Here is a 26319-nt window from a genome sequence, read left to right as displayed (position 1 = left end):
TTTTTTTTTTTTGCCTGGAGCTGATGAATGATTTATGCTGTGGGAAGTGTGACTCGCTGCATTCAAACCAGCCTTAGCCAAATTATGTGATTGTGAAGCAGCTCAAGTGTTTTGATCATTTCTAGCGTCCACACACGCGCACACAGACACAAAACGTTAAAAAGAATGAATTCACTTACAATCAAATCTAAAAAAAAAAAAAAAAAACATTGAAAAAGCAAAAAAATAACTGATGAAATAAAGAATACCTCAAAGAGGGATGATCAAAAATAATCCCACAGGAAAGAAAATGGAGAGAAAAAAAAGGGACAAATACGAGCTTCACACAAGATGAGCTCTTACCTTCTATGAGAGTTTCTGTTGCTATTGACATGGCCGCGTCCCGTGCAGCCAGGCGTAGGACACTTAAGAACATTCTCATACATTGCCACAACTTCGCACAGACAGGAGACAGGAGTGAAAGACAGGGAAGGTTAGGAGCCCTTTACAATCACCCATGAGCGCTATTAGTGTGTGAGGAACCTGGCATTATAAACATCATTAAGAAATGAACCCAAATGACCTCTTTTTCATTTTAATGAACACAAGTTTGAAAGGGCAGGCGAGGTTTCCCACCATATTGCTTCCACTTATCTAGCTCTTTCAAATTAGTATTCATGGAATGAGGGACATTCATGAATAAAAAGATGTCATTTGGGTTTGACAGGACAAAGCCGGTGACAGACAGGAATAGAAGGAAATTTTTTTGGCGCATGCAAACAGCTTACAGTCATGCAAAACGGGAGCCTTAAAATCGATGTTGGGACACAAACAGAGGGGAATGCAGCTTCTTGACTGTGTGCTTTCGTATCATCCATGCCTTGTTAGGGCACAAAGTGCAGTCTCCAATACCGTTTACCGTTAAAACAGTCCATAACGCTCTCACATCACCTCAGCAACTAGCCAATTAGATTAATGATCTATGGATGTCCGAGAGGAGCCGTCAGAGCGCAGCAGGCTTGGGGGAGGAGGAGGAGGAGTCTCCATGCTGGTGGCGTGTGGGGCCAAACCCATCGGCATGAGCTTCATCATTATCGCCCCCTTAAACTTTAACCCCACATCATCCTCCTTCCCCTAAATACTAATTGGTGTTTGGTGCAGGTAATTGGACAAAGCACCCCCCAACTCTCAACATGGCACGAGACAATACATTATGCATATTCCTACTTTGCGCTGGCCTTCTGTTGGGGGACAGGAAGTGTAGCAAAAAATTCAAGCTCTACTCTGAAGAGAAGCCTAAAGTGAATAATATAATGAATCCAAAGACATGTGGCACAGGATGGTTTGAATAATATTTAGGCTGTTTTTGATGTATGCTTGAAAGCTTCATCTCCATAAGAAAAACAATACTCATGGACAGTTTACTTTTCTGATAGTAGCAGTCTGTTACAAGATCTTTCAGCATAAAAATGCCACAGCATTTCTTGTCAAAGTATACAAATGATTTGTAAGCCCTGTAAGAATACCGGTTTATGTGCTAATAAAACAAAAGTTAGCATCTGCTTTTGAAGTTCTTTTTTTTTTTTTTTTACAGAGTCTGGGCCCAGCTAGATCCAGTTCAAAATGTAAAATCTAAACCTGTAAAAATTACTTTCTAAAAACAGATTATCCGATTTGCAATTCAAGATTCATAAAATCAGTTTTCTTTTGTGGGAAAGCAAAAAAGGGGAGTGGTTTCAATGCTTTTTGTTATTAGGATCATTTAATAATCATAAAAAGCAACCAGTAGCAAACTAGTTAAACCTTAAATAAGTTATTTTACACTTAACGGTAGTTTCAAACAGTGCTTGTCATTTTTGACGACTCATACTGAGTTTGTGTAAACAAAAAAATGTGAAAAATATTGTTAAAATATGGTAATTTCATTTTCATGAATATATGTATTGTTATTCTCCAACTCACTTCCTCCAGTCCATTTGTAATCTAATATGGGTTTAAGTTTTAGGATTTTTATTTTGTGTCTCAAAGTTTACTTGCTTATTGTCTTGTATAAAAAAATCACATTTTATTCAGGATTAACACACTTTCCCATTGGTTATGGGAAAATCACCTTTTAGTCTTTTTCTTTTTTTAGTTTTGATGGATGGAATTTAAAAAAAATGAAGATTTCAAACACTTGATCACAACTGCATCACAAAATGCAGTTTTCTTCTACTAAAAAAAACCCCAAAATGAGCAAATAGTCAGAAAGAAATACTCTGAGATCTAATTTAATCGTCATTTTTCACAAGTATGGTCAAACTGCACTTTGTGATTTCCCAATTACATAAAGTCACTGAATTAATAATACATGCTCCATTCATAACAGAAAATGTCTTAATGGGAAAGAGTAAGAAAGGCTCAACCCTTCAGGCTATCAGATGTAATATATGCTCCTATTTACCTTCAACTGTCCTCTTGATGACTGAAAATGCTAAGTCTTGAATTATTCACTTGGACATGTATATATATATTTTTATTATTTGTAGGAGGAAGAACAGAAGAAGTAGGTGTTTTGATGACCCTGCTCAGAGTTTTACTAAAAGGCAGACTGACAGTAGTGGTGGACAGCGGATGTCTATTCATGACCTTTCCAAGTTCTGCTTAAAATCTCCTGGTTCAGGATACCTGCTCTGAGTCATTTTGCAGTTTGTTTGGGGCCAAAAACCACACTTGTGTGTGGTCTAGCTCTTTCATATTATCTGTTTTTTTAAAACTTTTTTTTTTTTTTTTACTTATGTCTGGGTCATGGCACATCCTAACTTAATTTTCATTCCGTCGTTAATGAAAAATACACACGAGACTAGATGAGTGCGCAGGGTGAAAGAGACTGAATCAGCACGCTGAATGCTCTAAAGGGAAAACTCATTTTTCATTCAAGGCTAATGTTTATTGCCACCTCTCTTGATCTGTGGCTTACAGATATGAGACTGCCGCCCTATTCAACAGAATTCAATTGAGCGAGGAACACAAATAAATGAACAGGGTTTATGCCATGGATGACTGAAGCACGCTCAGTGTTATCAAGGTCTGCGAGCATTTTCGAGTTTCAAGAAAATGAAAAAATTATGACTCTATTAACAGGAAAAAAAAGCTCCAGAAATGAACGGAGAGCAAACTGTTTAACCTTTCTTTCCCCTCAGACATGCGCTGACATGCAGTGAGAAAACACACAACCCTCAACAGGACTCCATTCACAATGAGGAAGTGGGATTATCTTATTCTCTCCGTCGCTGTCAGTCAGTGCAGCTGTGTCAAGCAGGCCAGTGAATCTGTAACCGACAGCCCTCGACTGTCCTGCCAATTACCAAAACCTCATTTCCCACCTCATCAACGACGGCACCCGTAGCAGACAGTCAGAAAACAAAACCACGACCCCGTGCAAAATGTCGGAGGAAGCTTGGTGCAGCTGCAACCCATCCGACCTCTCACAATAAAACAGGTACACACCGACGTAGCACCAGACATGGCGGCAAGCACAGAGCACATGCTGATTGCTGAACATCAAAGAACAGGGAGGACACTGGCTGAGACCGACTGCTACATGTAGCTGATTTACTCACTTTCTGGCGGCACTCTGTCTTTGTGCGGACAGCCCGACAGGCTGCGGTGGTGGGGGTACAGGCCCGTCACGTGACCCGTTCCGTCACAGCCCGGCGTCGGACATCGGCTCTCCTTCTTGTCTGCGCGGGAAACATCTGTGGGCAGAAAGCTTCGTGACAGACTTGGAAAGTGTTGGAATGTTTCCATGCTACCATCGTAATGATCATTTGTGGATTCATCACAATGTGAAAGTCTTAAATGTTTGCAGTTGAGTTTTGTTTGTCGTGTCGACTTGTAAGCAAGATGGTTATGCAGAGACCAGTGAAGAGCTGGTCACTGGAGCCTCTGTTCTGTATCTGTTTTAGAGCTGAACGTCGTCCTTACACCTTCTTCAGGTGTCTGAACTCCTGCCATCAGAAAAACACATTGAAAGCAAAAACACCAGTCTGCCACATAACAGTCAACCTCAAGATAGTGAGATGCCAACCTGCTGTCAATATTATGTGTTTTTCATATTGCTTGAAACTATTGGGTTCACAAAATGACAGTTAATTACTCTAAAAAAACTGTTTTACAAATATTTTAGACATTGAGACAGAGTTCAAAAATGTATTTTAATTCTGGTCAGTGTTTCTCCAGCTAGAATCACACTCTCTGAAAACGTATGGGTTTTTTATACTAACTAAGCAAAGGATAATCATGACTAAATAAAAGCGGCAACCAGACCTAACATTACAGATGTTACTGGGTAACGTGTGAGATTTCTGTAGTAGTAAGAATACAAATATATGGTAAAAGTAAAAATATATAACCAAAGATTAATGCTTAGAAGAGAACGGGAATGATTTAGGCAACTTGTGCTGCCGGTGTGTTTAGTTTTTGATTCTAGGACTGTTACACAAGACGTCTTTATTTTTACATTCTAAAGATGAATAATTTCTAAAGACGCAATTTTTGCTTAAGCATAATGCTGCACATCCTTTACTGAGAAAGAGAAGTACAGTTTTCAAATCAATACCGTTCCACTTGTTCAAATTTAACAAATATGCCCATGCCTAATGTGGAGTCTTAAAAAGACAGAAAACCTCAAGAGTTTCTTTTCAAGTTTGTCTTTTCATTAATTGGAAGGCACTGAAAGTTTGTACTCAGCTCGATACCAATGCAATAGTAAGCAAGCAAGTGACCTCATAGGTGCCAAAGACGAATGCCAAGTGCATGGATGAGATTTCTAACAGCAACTGCATTTTATTATATAGTGTCTGTATGAACTCGGTTTAAATTCAACATATTTTACAAGGATCTTTAATAATAAAAAAAAAGGTCCCCACTTTGGTGACAACAACCAAATAAAGTCCATCCTGGACCCGGCTCTATTGTGATTTAATGTTTTTAATATGTGCCATTTTTCTACAAACTGGATTCCAAAAAAGTTGGGACACTAAACAAATTGTGAATAAAAACTGAATGCATTGATGTGGAGATGGCAAATGTCAATATTTTATTCGTAATACAACATAGATGGCAGATCAAAAGTTTAATTTAAAATGTTAAAATGTAACATTTTAAAGGAAAAATATGTTGATTCAAAATTTCACAGTGTCTACAAATCCCAAAAAAGTTGGGACAAGTAGCAATAAGTGGCTGGAAAAAGGAAATTGAACATATAACAAACAGCTGGAAGACCAATTAACACTAATTAGGTCAATTGGCAACATGATTGGGTATAAAAAAAGCTTCTTAGAGTGTCAGTGGGTGCGTTCACACTGCAGCCTGAAGTGACCCAATTCCGATTTTTTGGCAATTCCGATTTTTTTGCCAGGGCCGTTCACATTGCCAATAAATGCGACCTGTATACATTCTGCAGTGTAAACGGGCAAACGACCTGAAAGTGTACCGCATGCGCAGTAGAGGGCGCAATAGCGTCAGCGTTCTGAGTGTTCTGCCAACTGCCATAAAAAGAAGAAGTGCTCAGTGTTTGCGGAAGTAGACATGGAGGCTAACGGCGGAGCTTAGCTTACATATTTGAAGTTGTTGTCCGGCCAGAGCAGAATATTAACAACTTAATCCTCATATAATTCATCATGGCTGTTGTTTTTCTTCCCACTTGCGCATATCAGGACGCAGAATAGTGAGATTTGTTGAGAATCAGTGACGTTCAGTTCGGATGAATGCGGCCTCAACGTTAGGTCGCATTTGAATCGGATATGTGTCGGATATGGGTCACATTCGAAAAAGAATCCGACCTGTGCTGTTCACACTGCCATGAAAAGATCGGATACAGGTCGCATTACGTCAAAAAAATCAGAATTGAGTCACTTCAGGCTGCAGTGTGAACGCTCTCTGAAGCCAAGATGGTAAGAGGATCAACAATTCCACCATTGTTGCGGAGAAAGATACTGAAGCAATACCAGAATGGTGTTACCCAGCGTAAAATAGAAGACTTTTAAGTTATCATCATCAACCGTACACAACATCATCAAATGATTCAGAGAATCTGGAACAATCACTGTGTGTAAGGGTCAAGGCCGTAAAACTCTACTGGAAGCTGATGATCTCCGGGCCCTTAAACGTCACTGCACCTCAAACAGGAATGCCACTGTCAAGGAAATAACAGCATGAGCTCAGGAATACTTCCAGAAAGCATTGCCAGTGAACATAATCCACCGTGCCATCCGCCGCTGCCAGCTGAAACTCTACAGTGCAAAGAGGAAGCCATTTCTAAGCAAGCTCCACAAGCTCCGTTTGCACTGGGCCAGGAGTCATTTAAAATGGAGTGAGGCAAAAGGAGGACTGTTCTGTGGTCAGATGAGTCACGATTTGAAGTTCTTTATGGAAGACTAGGACGGCATCTCACCCGGACCAGAGAGGACAAGGATAACCCAAGTTGTTATCAACACTCCGTTCAGAAGCCTGCATCACTGATGGTATAGGGCTGCATGAGTGCTGGTGGCCTGGGCAGCTTGCATGTCTGGAAAGGCACCATTAATGTAGAGAACTATGTTCAGGTTCTAGAACAACATATACTCCCATCTAGACGTCATCTCTTTCAGGGAGGACCCTGCATTTTTCAACAAGATAATGCCAGACCACATTCTGCAGCAATCACAACATCATGGCTACGCAGGAGAAGGATCCGGGTACTGAAATGGCCAGCCTGCAGTCCAGATCTTTCACCTATAGAGAACACACAGTGGTAAAAAATGGCCTTGTCCCAACTTTTTTGGGATTTGTTGACATCATGAAATTTTTAAATAGCATATTTTTCCTTAAAAAAATACATTCTCTCAGTTTAAACTTTTGATCTGTGATTTGTGTTCTATTGTGAATAAAATATTAGATGTTGGCACCTCCACATCATTGTGTTCAGTTTTTATTCACAATTTGTTTAGTGTCCCAACTTTTTTGGAATCCGGTTTGTAGACTTTAGTGTGTTGACAGAACTACGGGCAGGAGCCTGTGACAGCCACCGGAAAAGTAAAGACAGGTAACCCTGAGTAACCTTCTATCTAATGGAGGACATTTTCTCATCATTTGAAGCAATCTAAGTGCAGAGAGATGTGGAGGTAGGAATCAGCAGGAATCAAACACCTCGTCTTGGTGAACAAATTCTATCCTCCATGATACTCGCTCCTTCATAGCAGGCTGCATCAGAGGCTAGCTTCAGAATTTGTGAAAGTAGACGACATGCCCGTTTCCAGGCCGGAAAACCCGTGGGATGAACTTGGGTGGGGCCAGATTGAAAAATGCTATTTTTACAAAAAAAAAAAAAAAATCGTTTTAAAATCAATCACCCCTACATTCCAAATTGATCCTGGTTATCAAACAGTACAGTCAGCTCAGGTAATTATCCAAAGTAATTTAAAAAAGTTTCCAAGGAAATCCAGTGGACTACATGAAGTCACTGACTTGCAGCATTCACTCCTCCTGGACGGGCACATATAGCAACAGCAGAAAATCTCCTGCATTGTGTTATTGACTTTGCAGCGATCCCTCATACTGAGCAAGCATGTAGCAACAGTGGAGAGGAAAGCGTGACTGCGTATTTGAGAAGACGGAGCAAAATGCACAGAAAATACACACTAAATGATGTAAGATTATTTTCTATGTTCATGCAAGTAAAAAGTTAATAGCAGGAGAGGGAGACAGTCTGATGAAAAGTCTACTAAAATCATAACTGCAAATCAAGTATAATCTGTTAGACTTTCTAAGGGGTAAAATTAAAGCTTTGAAACTCAAAAGCAATTTTTATCGGGCCCTAACATCATTTCGAATGTTTTCTTTAGCAAATCTGCCTTTATGAGCACGAGTTGTGTTGTGGAGGAAAAGGGATTTCAGGATTTCAGTCTGGATTGAAATATAGCAGAAAATATAGAAGAAATCTCAAACTGTTCTGACATTCTACAAAGAAAATATTTTTTGATATTTTAAATGTTTCATTATTTTTGTCCAAGAAAAAACAAACAACAACAAAAAAAAAACATTAGCTTTTTGAGTGCCAAGCACACTTGAAACCAAATTATTTTTCTTGACCTTCGAATCCGCTTTTTTATGTCTTTCTTCGACATTTATTTCTGCATTCATGTGTGGAGCCAGAATGAAATGATTAAAACAAAGACATGCATTAATTGCTTTACTGAATTAAAATCTCTGTTTTCTTTTCCGCTCTATTTTCACACCAAAAGCACTTTTTGAGACATTCTCCTCCACAAAAGAAACAAGATTGTCTTTCCCCCCCTGAATCCTGCATCTTATATTTCCTTGCAACTAGATCAGATATGGTTCCAACCAAAATGCACTTAGCTGTGCTGATTATTTATTTCATGTTCTGAATGGAATTACAGAAATAAATGTAATTTTTAATGATATTTCAATATACTCTGTGGAAATGTTGACGTAACAAGGGGAGGAACGATACACAGTTCTTTTATGTCTTAGACCATTTTCTAACTCACTTCACGTGAACAGACATAAGCCCCTCACTTGGGTTGCAGTGTTAAAATCATTCGAGTGAAGGGAAGAGTTTGGAAACGGCAAAACTGAGAGGTGGCATAGGGCACACGTAATCATACATTTACAAATGAGTCACCAACATAAATTCCATGTCCCATTCATCAGAAAAGAAGCACCTCATTATCCTTTGGGGCCATCATCCATCTATGCCACATTAGGCCCATGTGAGTTGGGATAAAACTGCAATGTCATGTCTGGCTCTTTTGTCTGGCACCAACACAATCAGGAAGCAAAGTTTCATGTTGATAGGGAACTTGAGCTGCAAGTAAAATGCAGCTTCTTTTGTATAATGGCTTCATTATACAATGTTTGCTGTTAATGTTTCAGCAGCACATTGGAAATAATTCTCCATTTCCATACATGTGAGTGCAAGCAGACGTGAAGCTCATGCATCTCGCCTGCATCGCTTCTATTGTGGAGAGCGGAGGCAGCCAAGTGGAAGGCATATTAGAAAGCAGGGGATATTGATTGTGGCTGGGGACGGGCTGTGCTTTGCATAGCAAATGGCCCCCATTACCATACCATCTCTAGATAATTAATGTGCAGTCAGTGGGCCTGTCGTTCGTTATCGGTCATTTTGATACTGTTCAATTTTCATCTCAACCTCATGCTTCTTTTAGGGAGCCTTGCTCCTCCGCTAGTTTTTATAAATCACACACCGAAACCCTGGTCAACGAGTGTCTGTTACTATCTTGCCCGGGGAAAGATGCTTATCGCCTTGCAGCCGTCTTGCATCCTCTCATTATACCAACATTATCCAGGCACAAAGGCCAGGGAAGACTCTTGAAATTAGCATTTGTGTGGCATTTAAGTAGCAATATAAACCTGCTGTGAGTTGTGTGGCATTTGAGGTGTAATATCATCCCGCTGTGAATTGCCATGCTCTTATTTGTTGCTCTCATCTGATATCATCCATACAGGTGACAATAACTTATCCACGTCGGTCTGTGTATTACTGGTGCAAATGATGAGAAGAATAAAGAAGTGATGATCTGTATTTTCCTTAGCGTTGTGCTGTTAAGACTTGTACTGCAGATCCTAAAAACAGAGGACCCTTGTTTCATGGTTTTTTCACCCAATCTGTTTGCCTATAGGTTTAAAAATAGGCTGCTTTACCCTGAGCTGCATCACAGGGATGAGATTTGCGGTCCTAACAGGCCATGCAGATTGCCATTACTTATGGCTGACAAGCCTACCCTCTGATGTTTCCATACTGGCCTATTTTACAATATAAGCTGCTGCTGCTGCTCACGCTGGTGCCGAGATTCGAATTTCCAAATTGGCTGAAAAAAAAAAAAAAAAAAAAAAAAAAAAAAAAAGCTTGTCCCGAGGTTATACTGAGGTTCCCGGAATGCACACGTGTTTGTCTGGTTTCTTCTGCAGAGGAAATGAAATGCAGAATACTGAAAAAGCTAATATTTTACCTGAGCCTGTCAAATGAGAAAAGCCCTACTGTTGTTTGTAGAAATGCTTTTTGCAGTATAAAACAAAACACGGATCTTGACCTTTGGTTTTTTGGAGCATCTTATGTTTTATGCTTTCTTTAGCCTATAAGATGGATTATTTGGACTGAATTAACTCTTAGTTGAGTAAAAATAAAGCATTTTTCTACAGATAATTAGTTAATCACTCAAAATATATATTTTCAGCAACTGTTACTGTTACTTTTTTTTCAGCCACCTGCAGACTCAGATGATCTGACACAAAATTATAAACATTGATATTTTATTTGATCTAAAATAATTCAAAAATATTCATCCTAAAGTTCAATAATGAATGTTCATTATGCCAATATTCTAAAGGTGAAAATTCTTTCGCTTGAAATTATCCTGTTTAAAATAAAATAAATGTACAAAACAGAGCTTTTCAGAATTTCAGAAGACCATCAAAATATTTGTCATTTGAAAGTCAAACTTAGATTTTTGTAAAAAAAAAATGTATTACTGAAATTCTTTTTATCAGCTTAATGTCCAATACCTTCAGTAATGAGTGAAGCAGAACTTTAGAGCAGCAAGTAGACAATAATTATTGCATGCAATTAACAGGAACCTACTGGGAAGGCGTAAATAATGCTTTTAAATAAATTACTGTTTTTAATAAATCATAAGACTAGTTAGATTGTGACAAAAACATGAGACTGGGTTACAAACATGAATCAGTTCTAATGGAATCCACTTACCTTTATGGAAGAAAGGCTTCTTCATGCCATCAGGAAGCCGGGCTTTGCGCTCAACGCTGTAACCGTGACGTGGGCCGTGCTCTTCATGGGTGTACCTCACCCCGTCTCTTCTGGCTGCGTCAGCAGCCATTTTATCCCGCATTGCTTTGGCACGCTCCGACTCTAGTGCAATAGCTTTCTCTAGCAGGGACAGATTCCCCTTTGTCATGTCAAACACTTCCTCCGATCGGTCCGACGTCACCGAGGCCGTGTCCTCGTCAAAGTCCCGGTGGCTGTTGGTGTGATATCGCTCATCGTGTGCACAGCTAGAGAAGGCCTTGGAGCGTGGGCTCAGCTGCTCCTCAAGCTTCATGAGATTGTCCATGTCAGAATAGTTCCTATCAAGAGTCCGTCTGTCGTCTTGGCTGCTGTGGTAATCTCCATAGCCGTGATGCTGGGGTTGCTGATTGGGGTCCCCGCACGAATAGTGATTTTGCTGAGTTGGGCCATTTCGTTCGTTGGGCTTTGTTTCACTAAGTTTTCGAGCCAAGTCGAAGCACTGGTTCCTTAGGCACTCCAGACTGCTTAAACACACTTCCTCATCACTGTTTTCTATTTGTCCGTTACTGGAGGTCCTAATTTGACCTCCGTTGTGTGCGTTTCCACCGTTGTGAGTACAGTCAGTATCATCCCCGATGCCGGACGTTCTGTTCTCAAACTCCTGTCCGTCTAAGCTGTCGGACAGAACCGCACCATGACCCTGTGCCAGCAGTTTGAGAGAGTCCACCGTTTCTCGAACCACATCGCTGTCAACGTCCAAACTCAGATCTTCTCGTTGTGTTTCATCCCCTTCCTCCTCCTCTTCTTCCTCATCCTCTTCCTCCTCTTCGTCATCTTCCTCTTCATCCTCCTCCTCCTCTTCCTCGTCGTCTTCTTCCTCCTCTTCCTCCTCCTCATCATCTTCAGCACTGTGGGACGAGTTGCTGTTCATCTCAGACTCTGTCATGGCGCGATTGGCGGCGTCTTCTGCGATCTTCCCCAAGTTAAGGAGGGACTTGGCCACGAGCTCGTCATAATTTTCATACTCATCGTTGTTGTTGTCATCCTTCTCTGTCGCAGGACCGGATTTTCCGACAACGCCGCCTCCGCCATTGTCTTCGTCCCCCTCACCAGTGCTCATCTGATCTTCCTCTGTTGGGAAGAAAGAACAAGCATCTTGTAATTCCATTTCCGTCATTCTATTTTACAGCTAAATCGGATTTCTGGGCTTGGACCATCTAAATTGGATAAGGAACTCTTTGCTTCCCCTTAATAATTTACTTTGAGAGTCTTAGCAGCTTGTGTTCTGAATTGTGAATCACCACAGGAAGTTAAATGCAGTAGTTTAGGAAAGTTCCAGGCAAAGATGCTCTATGAATCATGTTTTCACAGTAGGCCCCTGATTCTTTCTGCGCCATTCAGTGCTGTGCAAAAGTATTGACTCATTTCATGGGAAAAAATGACTTCCAGCGAGGCAAGGATGTTGTAGTCTTTTAAATGGCATTGATTTAAGGTTTTTGGAAGTTTTTGACAGTTTCTTTAGACTTAAGTGATTTACTGACTCAATCATACTTTATTCTTAATTACACAGATTAAAATGTATTTATATCAAAAGATCTAAATCTTGTTTCATTGTGAAAACAGTTTCCTCATCACAATATCTCAAGATAACTACTTTTAATCGGTGAGAATTAAAAATAGAAACTTCAAGTTGACATTTGAAGTTTGCATAAACTTTAGATAGTGGCTGTTTTTGAAGTTCATACAAAGTGTGATTATGTTGTTTTAGAGTATTAAAAGTAAAACAAGTCTTCTTAAGTAGTATAGATGGGAGAAACCTTAATTAAAATGTTACGGTTAAAAGTTTTAAAGTCATCCTAACAGTGTTCCTGGCCAGTTTTTACAACAACATTTAATATTTGTTACAGTTTAAACATTTAAAAGTATTCTATACACGTGACTTCATCTAATAAAAGGTAGATGAATCAGAGATGGGTTGGTACAACAGAAATGTCTTATATTCCATACTCTTTCCTTTTTTCCCATAAAACTTAAAATAGATTTTGCACACTATATAGTTATCCCATTGAACACACGATCCAACTGGAACTTGAGACATGCCTATTCAGTCTATTATTTTCTATTGAAAATGTAAATTCAGAGTCATGTCGTGGTGTTCAAACGGTAACATGATGAACTTCAGTCAGCAGCTATTTATCCCTTGCTTGTAAAGTTCTTTATTTTCATTAAATCATCAGTATCTTTAGAATTCCTTTCAGTGCCTAATTGATTCTGGCAGACTGCAAAGGTTACTGAACCTCTTCTGTCAGTAATTTCAAGCACTCACTCCTGGAGCACTTCCAATCTCTCCTTTCACGTTTCCGCCCTGTGCCGTCGAGAGCACATTGCTCATATTGGCGCCACATTTGCCTTTTGCATTCCTGTAGAGAAAACGCACCCGGAGGTCCCCAATAACATGTAGAAGCAAAAGGAACAAAAGTTTGCATCACCTTTGGTAACTTCAAAACCAGGGGAAAAAAAAAAAAAGATATTAATGAAAAAATATTTTTTACTACACTGACAAAACACAAAGATGTTTGAATATTTCTTGTGAAAACAGTCCTTGTTCTACAAAAGCTTTGTCATCTTTACACACATTTCTACACATCCAAATTTAATGAGAGCAACACAGCCTTTGCTGCCTGGAGGGTGAGGGCTTTAGAGCAGGAAGAGGGAACTGTCACGAATGACCAAGCACATATTTTGACAGCGAAAGGCTTCTTACAGCAACCTCCAGCACCAGGGGTTTAATTTTTGATGGTTTGAAACATGGCACAGGGAAGCAATTTGAAGAGCAATCAAGGTACACAAAAGGGATATAGAAGCAACACAGATTAAGGGGGGAACAGAGGGATTGCCCTGCCCTGAACTGACGTCGTAGTAGCGACAATGGGGCGTGCATGTGAATGAAAAACACAGAAAAGCTCCTGAATTTCACCTGGAGATTGGTAACTGAGTGCCATCAGTAAATGGGAACAGCAAAGATGATGCGTACCGGAAGAGGTCGTACACCAAATCCAATGCTCCTCTTTCAATGTTTAATAATTACAGAGCCCTAACAAAATAAGGGTGTGCAGAATTCTTTCCGGCAACAGCAGTCTTGTACAACGCTTCTAAAGGGTAGGTGCAGACAACTTGCCTTCGATAGAAACAGAGTGAGGTCAAAGAGATAGTGGCACAGTCTCAGTGTTAAAGATAAAATCTCAGCCATGGGCTCTAATGAAAAGTAGTCTGAAAAGATGTTTTCACATGTCTGCGAGAAAATAGGAGCGCAGCGATGCCACATCAACACTTTGGGTGGATGGAGCTGCGCGCCAAACAGGGTTAACACACTTCTCTCTCTGAGCTTCACTCTTAATTGGACTTGAAGGCACTGTCAGGTCCAATCGTGATGCGTGGGTGCAAAGCCGAATCTGCTGGAGAGAAACCTGCCAGATCTGCTGTTTGGTGCATCACTGGGGGAAGGGGAGATCACAAACATATGGGGCAGGAGCTTCTGAAATCCCACTGCCAAAACTGGGTGGAATTTTGCAGTGTGTCTTCATGAGACATATATTCAAACTTGAGTGGCTAAAGACTCAATTCTTATTGTGTTAGAAGTTTGGTGATATTTCCTCGGTTAGGTTAAGGTTTGTTCAGAGAAGGATGATCAAGTTAATTTTCTCAAACAGATTTCAAATTTTGAGTAGAGATGATCAAATACAGTTCAGATTTCTTTTAAAATTATGCCTTCCAGGTTAGTGTCATGTTGAAAATGTCAACCCTGATATTTAGTTCATATCTGTAGAAAGTGGTTGAGTATGCCAATATTTTTTTCCACAGGTTTTACACTTGGCACAAGACAGGTGGGTGCCCACCCTCCACTGTCTGAACATGCAGCTATGAAATTCAAAACTCGTCAATGCAAAGCTGTAAAAAACACTTTGATGGAAGTCAGTACGAAACAAAACAACAGATATTATTTCCGCCATAACTGCAGATGTTCTTTTTACATGTTGGGCTATGAAAAACTCTTACCAGATCAGCTATTTTATCTTCATTTTTCAGATGGATCTTGTTTTACTCACTTGACGGTTTGTAATCCTGTTGTCAGACATTTCTTCAACCCTTTGAAAAAATCCCCGTCAGACGTTTTTGAGAAGATATTTTAAAAATCTTTTAAAAGTATCTGATGCTATGAAGGAAAACGCAAGTGCTTAAATTAAAATCAAATTGTACTGTGCACGTTTAACCTAAAAATGGATATATGATAGCTTCTATTCTCATAAACTAGATTGATCTGAAGTGAATTTGGACTTGATTGATTTCTGTACCACGGCATATGGAATGAATCAGTTTTATCTGCTGTAATCTGGTATTATATAAACAAACTGAGCTGAAGTGATGCTGAATTCAATTATGTGGTTCCAGAGTAATGAGATTTAAGCTTTCTATGAACATGGTGGCATGCCAGGCTATCTCTGCTGTTGATCATACCAATAAAAATGCTGGAGCTCATAACTCCAATGAAAAGGCAATTCTGGTTGCTTGAATACATTTATCATGGGCCTTTTGATGTGGACTCACACAATCGGCTATGTTATCTATAGCATATCGTTACAACTTCCTACCATTGTTACCAATGGTATCTTGCACAGTCTGCAGCTTTTAAGTAATATGATTTCATGTTCTGGTCAATTAATCCGGCTTTGTTTAAAAGTAAAAAAAACAACAAAAAAAAACACACATTGCAATTCATCATGTCGAATTTAGCGAACACAAACTACATGAACATTTGTACAAAATAAAAGTTTTAGGATCATCTCAGAGAATGATGAGCGCCAGAACACAAACACAAAAAAAACAACAACAAAAAAAAACCAGGAAAGCATTTTTTTCTGTTTTGAGGGGCCTTAAAGCCTATTTTTCGTTTTTGAAAACTTTCTTCTATATCAATTTGTACAACCATGAAAAAAATTCACAAAATGCACCACATTTGCTGAATTTATTTCTAACATTGTCCTTTAGTACTCTTACCTTGTTGCTGATTCTGCTCTCCGTCTTCCTCCTCTCCTTCTTCATAGTCCACTTCCTCTATAGCTTCCTCATCCTCCTCTTCTGCCTCCTCCACCCTCACTTCATCGCTTTCCTCCTCTTCGTCTTGCTCCACCTCTACCTCCTCTTCTTCCTCTCCCTCTCCTCTGTCCTCGTCCTCCCCGTCTTCATGCTCCATTTGTTCGACATTATAGTCCATGTAACCCTCGACGTCTTCCTCTTCAACTTCTCCCTCCTCCTCCACGGCCCCCTCGTCGTCTTCCTCTTCCCTGTCGTCCATCTCCTCTGTCCCGTCTGTCTCGTAGCACTCCTCCATGGTGGAGTTGTCCATGTCATCCAGGTAGGTGCTCCTCTTCGGAGAGGTTTCCAGAGTTTGCCTGTCTAGACCCTTCCTCTTCTTGGCCACAGGGCAGCCGTACACACTGTCGAGGACAAATGAGAGTACCTGTTAGAAATATTAGCTAACCTACAAAGATTACATCCCTTCATTTTCTGAAGTTGTTACATTAAAAAAATGCCATTTTTTCTAAATGAAGTTTTTGTGATAAACCAACACTTGACAGAGCAGTTACAGAAAAATTGTGAGTTTAACAACAATTAAAAAGGAAGAAATCAATTGTTAAACTAAAGCTAATAGAAGTCTTGCTTAATGTTTGCCTTAATTTATACAGGGGCAACAAAAATCACAGTAAAACACGGCGGTGGCAGAATCATGCTGTGGGAAAACCTTTTCCTTAGTAGGGACAGAAAAGCTGGTCAGAGTTAATGAGAATATAGATAGAACTTATTGAAGGGCAGTACTTGAAAAAAAACGGTAAAAAACCAACTAAAAGACTTAAAACTGGGTTGGAGGTTCACCTTCCTCCAGGACAATGACCCCAAACACTGAGCTTGGGCTAAAACTGAGTGGTTTATATAAAAGCATAGTCATCTTTTAGTCAACATCGAAACATAAAACACAATTGAGAATCCGTGGAAAGACTTGAAAACAGACTCTCACAGATTCCTTCCATTCATTGTGACTGAGCTTCAGCTATTTTACAAAAATGTTATTCTTGAGATGTGCAAAGCTGAAAGAGGAATACCTCCAAATACTTGCAGATGCAATCACAGTGAAATGCAGTTCTGCAAAGTATTGACTCATTGGGGACCCACAGGAGTAAATGACACACTTTGTTTTATTTCTCTTGAAAAATGTGTCTTTTTCATTCCAATTCCCCCAAAATACATTTGTAGTGATGAAATGGCCAAGCGTGAAAAACATTCAAGTGGTCTAAATACTTTTACGAAGTACAGCAAACATCACTGTTCATGTTAACCTTTATTTTGTAAAGCTTATTTACAACATTTTGAAAGGAGTTCAATACTTGCAGGGTCAAAGACGGAAAACATAGCATCTCAAGTTGTTCCGCCGAGACAGACATCAGGCTTTAATTAGATGTGCTCATTAACTATTGAGTTGTTATGCTAACGTGATCTTTTTATTTTCTTACATTCCCACACACACGGACCCCGAAATGAAACAAAATCAAAAGATTTAACGTCAGTTTTTCCTTAGGCTAAAGAACACCACAATGCCTGCCCTGTAAACACCTCCAAACTCAACTTATAGTTGTGAAACACAACAGCTTTTACAAAATTCACTCCGAGTGAGAACAAACCTGAATCATATCAAGGCACCTCAGGTTTTAATGTATTCTCTGGCTCTCCTCTGCATCTAGGGGACAAATCCTAATCTGATAATCTGATAATCTGTGTATTTGCTCAGGCTATTGATCAGAGGGATCTTATTCCATTTGACTCATCAAACCTGAGAGAGTCCTGGAGCATGTGCCCGATTTCAGAAATCACCCACACAAGTCAGTATTTTTGAGCTTTTTGAGCTGTCAGATGAACCCAAAAGGCTCTGGTCACATTCACTCAGCTATGAAATATCCCCAGGTTCTCTTCTGTGCACAGCGTCAACACTAACACAAGAAACTTTAAATGAATGAAAAGATGTTGGTGAGATTTGAACTGAAACAACAGCAGCAAACTGGTACGTCTACACCACCTACTTTTCTCATATTCCAATCCAGTTCTATTCAATAGCCTATCCATACTCAGTCAGTCAAGGCTAAATCTCGCCCAGTGTGGGGATTCCTTAATGGTCTGACCCCCTGCACCACCCGTGACCAGGGGCCTCATTTCATTAATCTAAGCCTACATGGAAACTCATTCCCTGCCTGACAAGCTCTCCCCCCCAGGGCAGCGAGAGGGTTCGTGGGACAGTGAGGGAGGGGGGGTTGAGACTGAGCTGCAGCACAGTGATCAATAGTGCTTGTGACCAAACATCTCGAAAGCACATTAAAATGCCACTCATCCTGGCTCCTCTGTTCCGTGGCCCTCTCCAAATAAATCAAGGGCCAGTCCCAGCAGGCAGGCGGGCAAGCAGGAGAGGAGGGGCAGAAAGGGAGAGAAGTGGTGTGAAAGGTAGATAGACACGGGTTCTCACCCCCTCCTCTCCTGCTTTGTCACCTAGCCTTGCTTTTCTACCTGTTTTTTTCTTTTTTTTTCTTTTTTTTAACAATAAAACAGTCTGAAGGCAATGTTTGTTGTCAAGCTTTAAGCTTGGCTCTGTGAATCTGTGCCTGACAGGTCTTAATGCAACTACATCCAAAAATAATAATAATAAAAAAGACCATGTTGTTGAACTGAATAATTGCTGCAACATCAGCTAATGGACAGCAAATAATATGGGGTGGGCTGTGTATTTTTTCATTAAAAGGAGTCAAGTGCACATTATTATTTTAGGAGCAGGCTTGTACAACAACTGGAAGTGGACCGCCTTAATGTGCGCAAATGAATTTTAATCGCAGTGGTGACAGGACAGTGCAGTGTGGCCTTCCTTTGTCAGATTAATAGTTTCCCCAACAAGTTCAGCTTGTTCTTGTAGAACCACAGGTCTAGTCAAAACAAAATTTTTATTCCCAGAGGAAGGTTTTTGGTATCTCCACAAATGAGAAGCATTTGATATATAATACATATTTTGTAACATGTCTAGCTTATTCTAGAATGATTAGTTGTTGTTGGTTAAACAAGAATGAAGAAAGCTTTCAAATGTCATGCTAAGTGTGTTAATATGTTATCTATAACATTAAATATTGATAGCTAATATGTTGAACTTTCAATGTGAGTCTCTCTTATCCAAATAAATTGTTACAGGTTTTGAAAAAGGTGAAAGTGAAAGCCATCGCAGCTTTAAGATGGTTATGACAGCTGTTGCAGATTGTTTACATTTTTTAAAACTAGACCTCTAACATATGAAAAAAAAAATGCTTTATAAACATAGTAAAAATTTTCTAACCCGACATAGCTCTTATCTTACCAAAGTGTGACTGGTTGACCAAGTTTAACTATGGAGATATCAATTTTCAGATTGCCAGTAACTACGGTATCGGCATGGATACCACGGGCTAATCAGCGAATGTGGTGAGATGCCAGTGGAATTGGTTGCATGCAATACCCGGCTGGGTCCCGTTTGTACCACCCAAGATGTGGTTCCAAAAACGGGGATGAATCTGACAAGATCTCTGGATGGAGACAAATCTGACTGGGGAACAACTGATTAAAGCCGTCCCTCCAACGTATGCACCAGAACGTACGCTGCAGCCTCAGTATGAAATCCTGCCCAACAAAACCTTTTTTGTTGTTGTTGTTGTTGTTGATTTGCTGAGTGATCCAGTTCATCCAATCACAAACAACCACAATGTTGCATATGTGTCTTGCAAATGGCATAGGAATACACAGCATCGTACAGCATCACTCTCCTATGCATTTAATTTTGTACCAAAAATAACTATTACCACTACCAGCAAAACTAAAATGCAACATATTTCTTTTTTAACAGAAATATGTTAAAAAGGGGATAAAAATGCGAAAATCAAATGCGAAATCTAAGGATTTTTAGTTACACTTAGCTTCAAATTTAACAAATCTAAAATGGCATCTGATAGGTGTAGGATAGGTACTGCATGTATACCATTCCTATGCTCAAAATCTAACACATTTAACAAACTGTTTCTCAGATATTAAAACAAATACCTTAAGATTACATCAGGCAATCTCACACTACATTTTACCAACCGTCTGTCTGATTATACATCAATACATTGACATACAAAGCAAAACAGATACAGCGTGATAACAGCTTCATTGTTAGCTTAACATCATTTCCTTCGGTTTGAGAGAACTTTATAAACTCCTGTTCAATCATAGATTTTTACAGTTAATTTTATGTTGAGTGTTGTTTAGTTGTCAATTTTAGTATTCTAAACAAATGCCAGTAATACAACAAAGATTGCTTTCTGGATAGGCATGATCATGAGGCAAACTTTTTTGATAAATTAGAAACTGATTGGTTCCAGAACCAATCAGTTTGGAATATAATTCACTATAATTCACCACAGCTTATTATCGCTGTAAGAGCTGAGCTCTTAAGTGTCCTTTAGATGTCGAACTGTTGCTATATGATGAAAAGGTATGTTTGCCTTGCTTCTAGCGAGCCCCATGATGACTAAACCTGCAGGAAGCCTCCGCAGCTTCCCACGTTCTTCCAATCCTGCCACCGAGTGACCTTGTCGGCAATGTTCCTCATCACAGGCCTTGCATCCCACTCACTGCACTTAGCAATTAAAATTCCTCAAGTAATTAAGTGGTATTTTACTTGAAAAGAGGACTAATTCAGCTGGAAATGTGAAGAAAAAAACAAGACGATGAGAAAATACTGCACCATTCTAGGTTGCTTTGCACCCCCCACCCACCACCTCCACCACCTTCCTGGCAGAATGACAAAAATCCTCCGAGAGGCGCGTGCAGGATGGGAGGCAGCAATCAAGAGGAGAAAAGAGCTTCAGACCACAAAAAGACCACTTGATTTTTCTATAAAGTGGGCATCCTTAGCATTACAAGATGGAACAAATTCTATTACAGTGTGAACAAGAGGCCCCCTTAATGCAGAATAGCCCCGTCAGGAGGCATTGTACTGAACGGGCACCAGTTCCTGGAGCATTAACGTGAGACAGGGGAGAGGAGTGGCAGGAGACAGAGAGCTCCTGTTTGGCTAATTTCAGTCGACAGTTGAGCGACTGCTGGAATGCGACACCGTTCCACGGTGCCTTTATTAGCAGTCATATTAGCGGCTGTTCGCAGCGGGGGCAAAAGCTTTAGCCGGTCATTAGCATCACACACTATTTGTCTCCCTGATGCACGGATGAAGGTGCTGTAGCTGCTCCCCCTGCCTCCTTTTTCCTTCATCTTTTCTTTCTGCCATCTTTGTGTTCGCCATTCCTACATTCCTCTGCATTATTTCAATATGTTAAGGTTTTCAGCGTAAATTGCTCTCTGCATTACTATTCCTGCCATTTTTCCCTGGTTTCTCTAACGCTGCTACTGTCTTCATCGCACTTATTGCTCCACAGAGCAGACTGGAGACAGAGGGAATGCACCACCTCCGACTGTGCTCCCTATCCAGCAGGAGGATCTATAGACACGTGTGGCAGAGCCCCGTCTCCATGGTGATACCCTCCAGAAACCCACGAGGGATTCGCCATCCTCACAGCCAGTCAGCCAGCCAGTGAGGAAAAATGAGAGAGAACGGCAGGCAGGGAGAGAAAATGAGGGGTGGGGAGGAAAATTAGAGGCTATAGGAGGCGAGACAGATGGGAGAATGTATGCTTTTTTTGTGCATTTCTGTATGGAGGCCTCTTTCATGTGTGCACAAACCTGGGAAGTATAGGGTACAGGAGGGATAAAGAGAAGGACGTTTTTGCGTGTGAAAGAGGAGTGAGGATCATTTCAGAGCTGTCAGGCTTCTCCCAATAGCAGAGGAGAACAAAAGGCAGTGTCTTGGTGCAGGAGGCTCAGCAAGTGCATGGCAGACGCCACAATTTGGGGCGTTTGCTGGCAGCTCAGTCTCCAGCTTGCACATTTGCTGTTTTGGCCCGTTCATGAGCACAGGAATGACGACCAGACTCATAAAATATCACCTCAAATAGCCTTGGTCTTGACACAATCCCCAACTATGAAGCTCAAATGATGCTTGCGCATAATAATGTGTCTTCCTGGATTTACAAAGCCAAAATGTGACAAATGACAACTCTTCCTTCATCAATGGTGCTGAAATAACAGACATGCTTTTCACTGCAATGGCAGCGCTGGTTTGGGTAATTTACAAAAGACCAAAAACTGATTATGTTCCAAACATGTGAGTGACCTCTTGAATTTATACCTCATATCATGATTTGGACATTAGTTGTGCTCACCTTTATTCAATGCTTAAAGGTAGAGAGGCACCCAGTAGAGTTTCATTGCTACTTTTGAATAGCAATGAAAATGAGATCTTTATTTTCTGGTGAGTGAACATGCTAAAGTAAAACTGGGCAGTGCCAACAAAAACACAGTTGAAGTTGTTCCTAAGTGAAACGGCTATATGTTCAGTACTAACAGGGTGTTAGAAATGAAATACAAAAAAAGCTGTTAGAAGCTTAGAAGCTACAATTCGTACCTTTTTTTGTTCTTTGTAGGCAGGTTCATTGTTTAATTAGGCTACTAATTCACCTAAGCCAGTAAAGATACATCAGTATACAGCATGAAAACTTTATATTGACTCAAAGTTGTTCTGGTTTATCATCTTCAGGAGTCCATTTCGTAACATGCTGGCTTTTTATCTTTTGGAATTATAATGGTAAAGTTGTACTCAGCAGGAAACACACATTATGTGTGTTTTCTATAGTAAGTCATAATACTTGTGCTAATGGACCATATACGATCAATGCTAAATACACAGAAACATAAGGATGGAGCCTTCTGTCTGTCTTTTGTGTTCCTTTCTTGCATTTTTTTTAGCTCTTCATCAAGGAGTTTGGGGATGAATACCCAAACACAACAAACAAATCAATACTAATAATTGTGGGGACAGTTTAGTTAGAGCTCACATTGTATCTGAAGAAGGAACAAAGAAAAAGACGATGACAGAAACGGTTCCACCTGTCACTCCACGATCTGTCCTGGATGCACAATCCGTACCATCAGGTTATTTCTGCAGGACTGGACAAAGCTACTGATTTGAGTGGAAATTGTAGAAAAATATAGAATGCAAAAATAGAAAGAAATTCTAGAAGCTTTGAAAAATGGTAGTGAACAGTAATCCGTCTTGTCAAAGAGTAAATTTACAGATCTTACAAAGAAATCAGAAAAAAAAACGCCTGAAATTAGTATCGGTACGCGAGAGCTTCTTTAGAACCTTTTTTTCTTCTTCTTTTTTTCCACACAGCAAGTTCTAAATATCCCACAAAGCTCCAACTTCTTGTCCCCGTATGGTCAGTTCTGGCTCCGAAAAGGATGACGGGCAAATGCAAAATATAATTCTTGAAGTTCATCAATAATGTAAACTTGGTTCCTTCCATCTTTGGACAGTCTTCTACTCCTCTTCTCGACTTATCTGTACATGTTTCTGCCTAAGCGCAGCACAATGACAAGCAACCTTTCCAGTTGGCAACTTCCATGTGTTTACGAAAATCTTCCAACATTTATCCTCTAAACCCACCCAAAGTGTTGGCTGCTCATTTTTCTTCTCTGCCTTGTGCGCTAATTACCAAACCAAAGTGTTTTTGTTGCTTAGCTAGAGGTTTTTCTCTATGGTGGAGAGCATATTGGAACTGCTGAAGATAGGAGGGATGAATCAGGATTGCACAGATCATTTATGTTTCACCAGACGAGATGCCAACATTTTGATTCTGATTTGCAAAGGGAAAGGGACGTAGTTTACAATGTTTTCTTCATTCAATGTTAAGCTGGATTTAATTCTTGTTTGGATATTCTTTTGACTCTATTCTGTCTTACATCTTCACATAAAGTACCTTTGGCTTAAATACGTTTGCCATCTTTAATGGTGCCTGCCAAGGAAATGAAGGGTTATTGAAGTGACAACATTCCACAGAATGCAGTCTGAGAAAAAAGCTTTCTGTGTTTTCGTCTGAATAAGACCCCATAAAACACATTTATTTATTTAAACAGTCATATTTAATAAATTGGAATATTATGGAAAACAACATGTATTTCAGTAACTCAAAGTGAAACATACTGCATAGATTATTTACACACATATTTTAACTAATTCTCATTACGTTCCGCTTACAACTAATGAAATCACAACATTTTAGATTAGAATATTACATTGGCACAATAAAAGTGTTTAATACAGAAACGTTGGCTTAATAAAAACTATGTTTATTATCTGCTTTAGGGTTGTTACGTGAGCCTCATCAACACATACTCAGATTTTTTTATATATATATTTATGATGGGATTTAGTTTTTTGGTAAAGAAAAATCCATACTAATTTTTATTAACCTTTATATTTTTTTGTTTCCTGTATATTTTTCAGAAGACTGCGCAGCTCCCGTTTCCAACTGGAGACTGGCCATGTCCATCCCCCCATTCCAAATGAAATAGTCTTGGCTGGTGAAGACCAAGTGAGAGACACCGCTCAACATTTGTCAGAAAACTGTATAGTTATATTTTGATATTTTAATAAATAATCAGTGTATTTACAACAATAAGCCAATAAGCGTTTAAGTAAAAAAAAAAAAAAAAAATCATAGTCCAAAACTTTGAAATGTCTTTGTAAACATGCTGTTTATGTCAGAGATGCATACAACTTTAAGGCAGCTGCGTTATCAACTATGAGAATATTAGTATTTATATTATACAAGCTATTTTACATAATTCACTTGAGGAAGACCTGGGGAGGAGAGCTCATCGAGCAGCTGATTCTAGACTGTAATGTGGCTATCTGTCATCCTGCTACTAAAATCACTCCCGGATTAGCCAGGTAAGGAGTCTTTCCACCAGCGTAATGACTTCAATCAATCACCTCGACTCTCGAATGCATAAGGAAAGAACAGCTAGGTAGCTGCTAGCCCATCAGCCATTTTCTGAGGAGGATTTCCCTCTTCTTTTGTTTTTTTTTTTTCATCTGTCTACCGAAGCCACTGAGGAGGCTGTCACAGTAGCTGTTTGTTTGGAAGAACTGATGGAGTGATGAAGCAATCTTTGGCTGTGATGAACCACCTGAGTGAAGATATATTATCTGTGTTTCTATTTTGTTTATTTCTTACCTGCTGTGGAACATAATCATTGCCTGATTAGAAGCCAATAAAATACATTACAAATTCTTATCACTAAGTGCCTTATTGCTCGGAGTTCTTCACTTTTTGTTTGCATGTAAGAAAACCAGAGTGATTTGCCAATTATCAATTGTAAAGTACTGATTACAATGCAGGCGCTAGAATAAAATTTGAGGTGAGATCTAAAGGGAAAACGATGCTATTAATATTTCTAGAGAATTTTTAAAAAGTGCTGAAAATAAAAATAACTAAATCGCAACCTGAAAACTTCTCCTTTTGTTCTATTAACAATTGATTTATATTTTTTCTGGCTGAGTCCATTTATATTAGCATGGTAAAAAAAATAAATAAATAAAACAGCCACTTGTTCTACACTTCTGCTGTTGAGAAATGATAGCTTCCTGGATTTTGTTGAAGGATTTTGTTGCAGTTTTAAACTTTACCCAATTGCTAATGTTTGGCTGTGAGGCATGTAATGCACCAGTTTGACGCTATGAAGCTTACCGGAAATCTCTCTTCCTACACTGCAAAGAGAGAGCTGTCAAGCCAAACAAGATGACTGGAAATGTTAATGCAACATTTGGAAATTTGGTCAACATGGACTAAATGACTGTATTCACTTTCTCCGTTGCCATTGACAAACTACAGTCCTCTATAAGCAGAATATAGTGCAGAAAACCAATATCATTGTACTCAACTTCTTCTGTTCACTGATTGGCCTGGTTGAAATATTCAAATGGAGAAATTAAAATGGAGCACTGAAGAAAAATGAGAATTGAATATTCTGCAAAACATTTTTCTGTGACTTTTTAACTTATCTGCAAAGATGGTGACACTGACTATTAAGTGTCACCATCTGTAAAAAAAAAAAAAAAAAACAGCCACTTGTTCTACACTTCTGCTGTTGAGAAATGATAGCTTCCTGGATTTTGTTGATGGATTTTGTTGCAGTTTTAAACTTTACCCAATTGCTAATGTTTGGCTGTGATGCATGTAATGGACTAGTTTGATGCTATGATGCTTACCGGAAATTTCTCTTCCTACACTGCAAAGAGAGAGCTGTCAAGCCAAACAAGATGACTGGAAATGTTAATGCAACATTTGGAAATTTGGTCAACATGGACTAAATGACTGTATTCACTTTCTCCGTTGCCATTGACAAACTACAGCCCTCTATAAGCAGAATATAGTGCAGAAAACCAATATCATCGTACTCAACTTCTTCTGGTCACTGATGAATGCCATGGCCATGAATGCCATGTGATTTGTTAATAATAACCATCACAACCA

At 39.5% G+C, this 26319-nt stretch overlaps 1 protein-coding gene across 8 annotated transcripts in view; it reads right to left on the bottom strand.

Annotated features, from left to right (window-relative positions):
* myt1lb (myelin transcription factor 1-like, b) overlaps positions 1-26319 on the bottom strand; it is a 136685-nt gene that overhangs the window by 38821 nt on the left and 71545 nt on the right. For 7 of the 8 annotated variants that reach the window (XM_016661971.1, XM_016661990.1, XM_016661965.1 and 4 more), the window contains exon 5: positions 15845-16284. In XM_016661971.1, coding sequence (XP_016517457.1) covers positions 15845-16284 — 440 coding nt within the window. Of the gene's footprint in view, positions 1-11531; positions 11921-15844; positions 16285-26319 lie in introns of all 8 variants that reach the window. The other variant, XM_016662000.1, reaches the window with a different exon arrangement.

Source organism: Poecilia formosa, unplaced genomic scaffold (genome assembly GCF_000485575.1).
Source record: "Poecilia formosa unplaced genomic scaffold, Poecilia_formosa-5.1.2 Scaffold8, whole genome shotgun sequence".
Lineage (NCBI taxonomy): Eukaryota > Metazoa > Chordata > Actinopteri > Cyprinodontiformes > Poeciliidae > Poecilia > Poecilia formosa.
The sequence above is the reverse complement of the archived record's forward strand: the minus strand, read 5'-3'. Positions and strand labels throughout refer to the sequence as shown.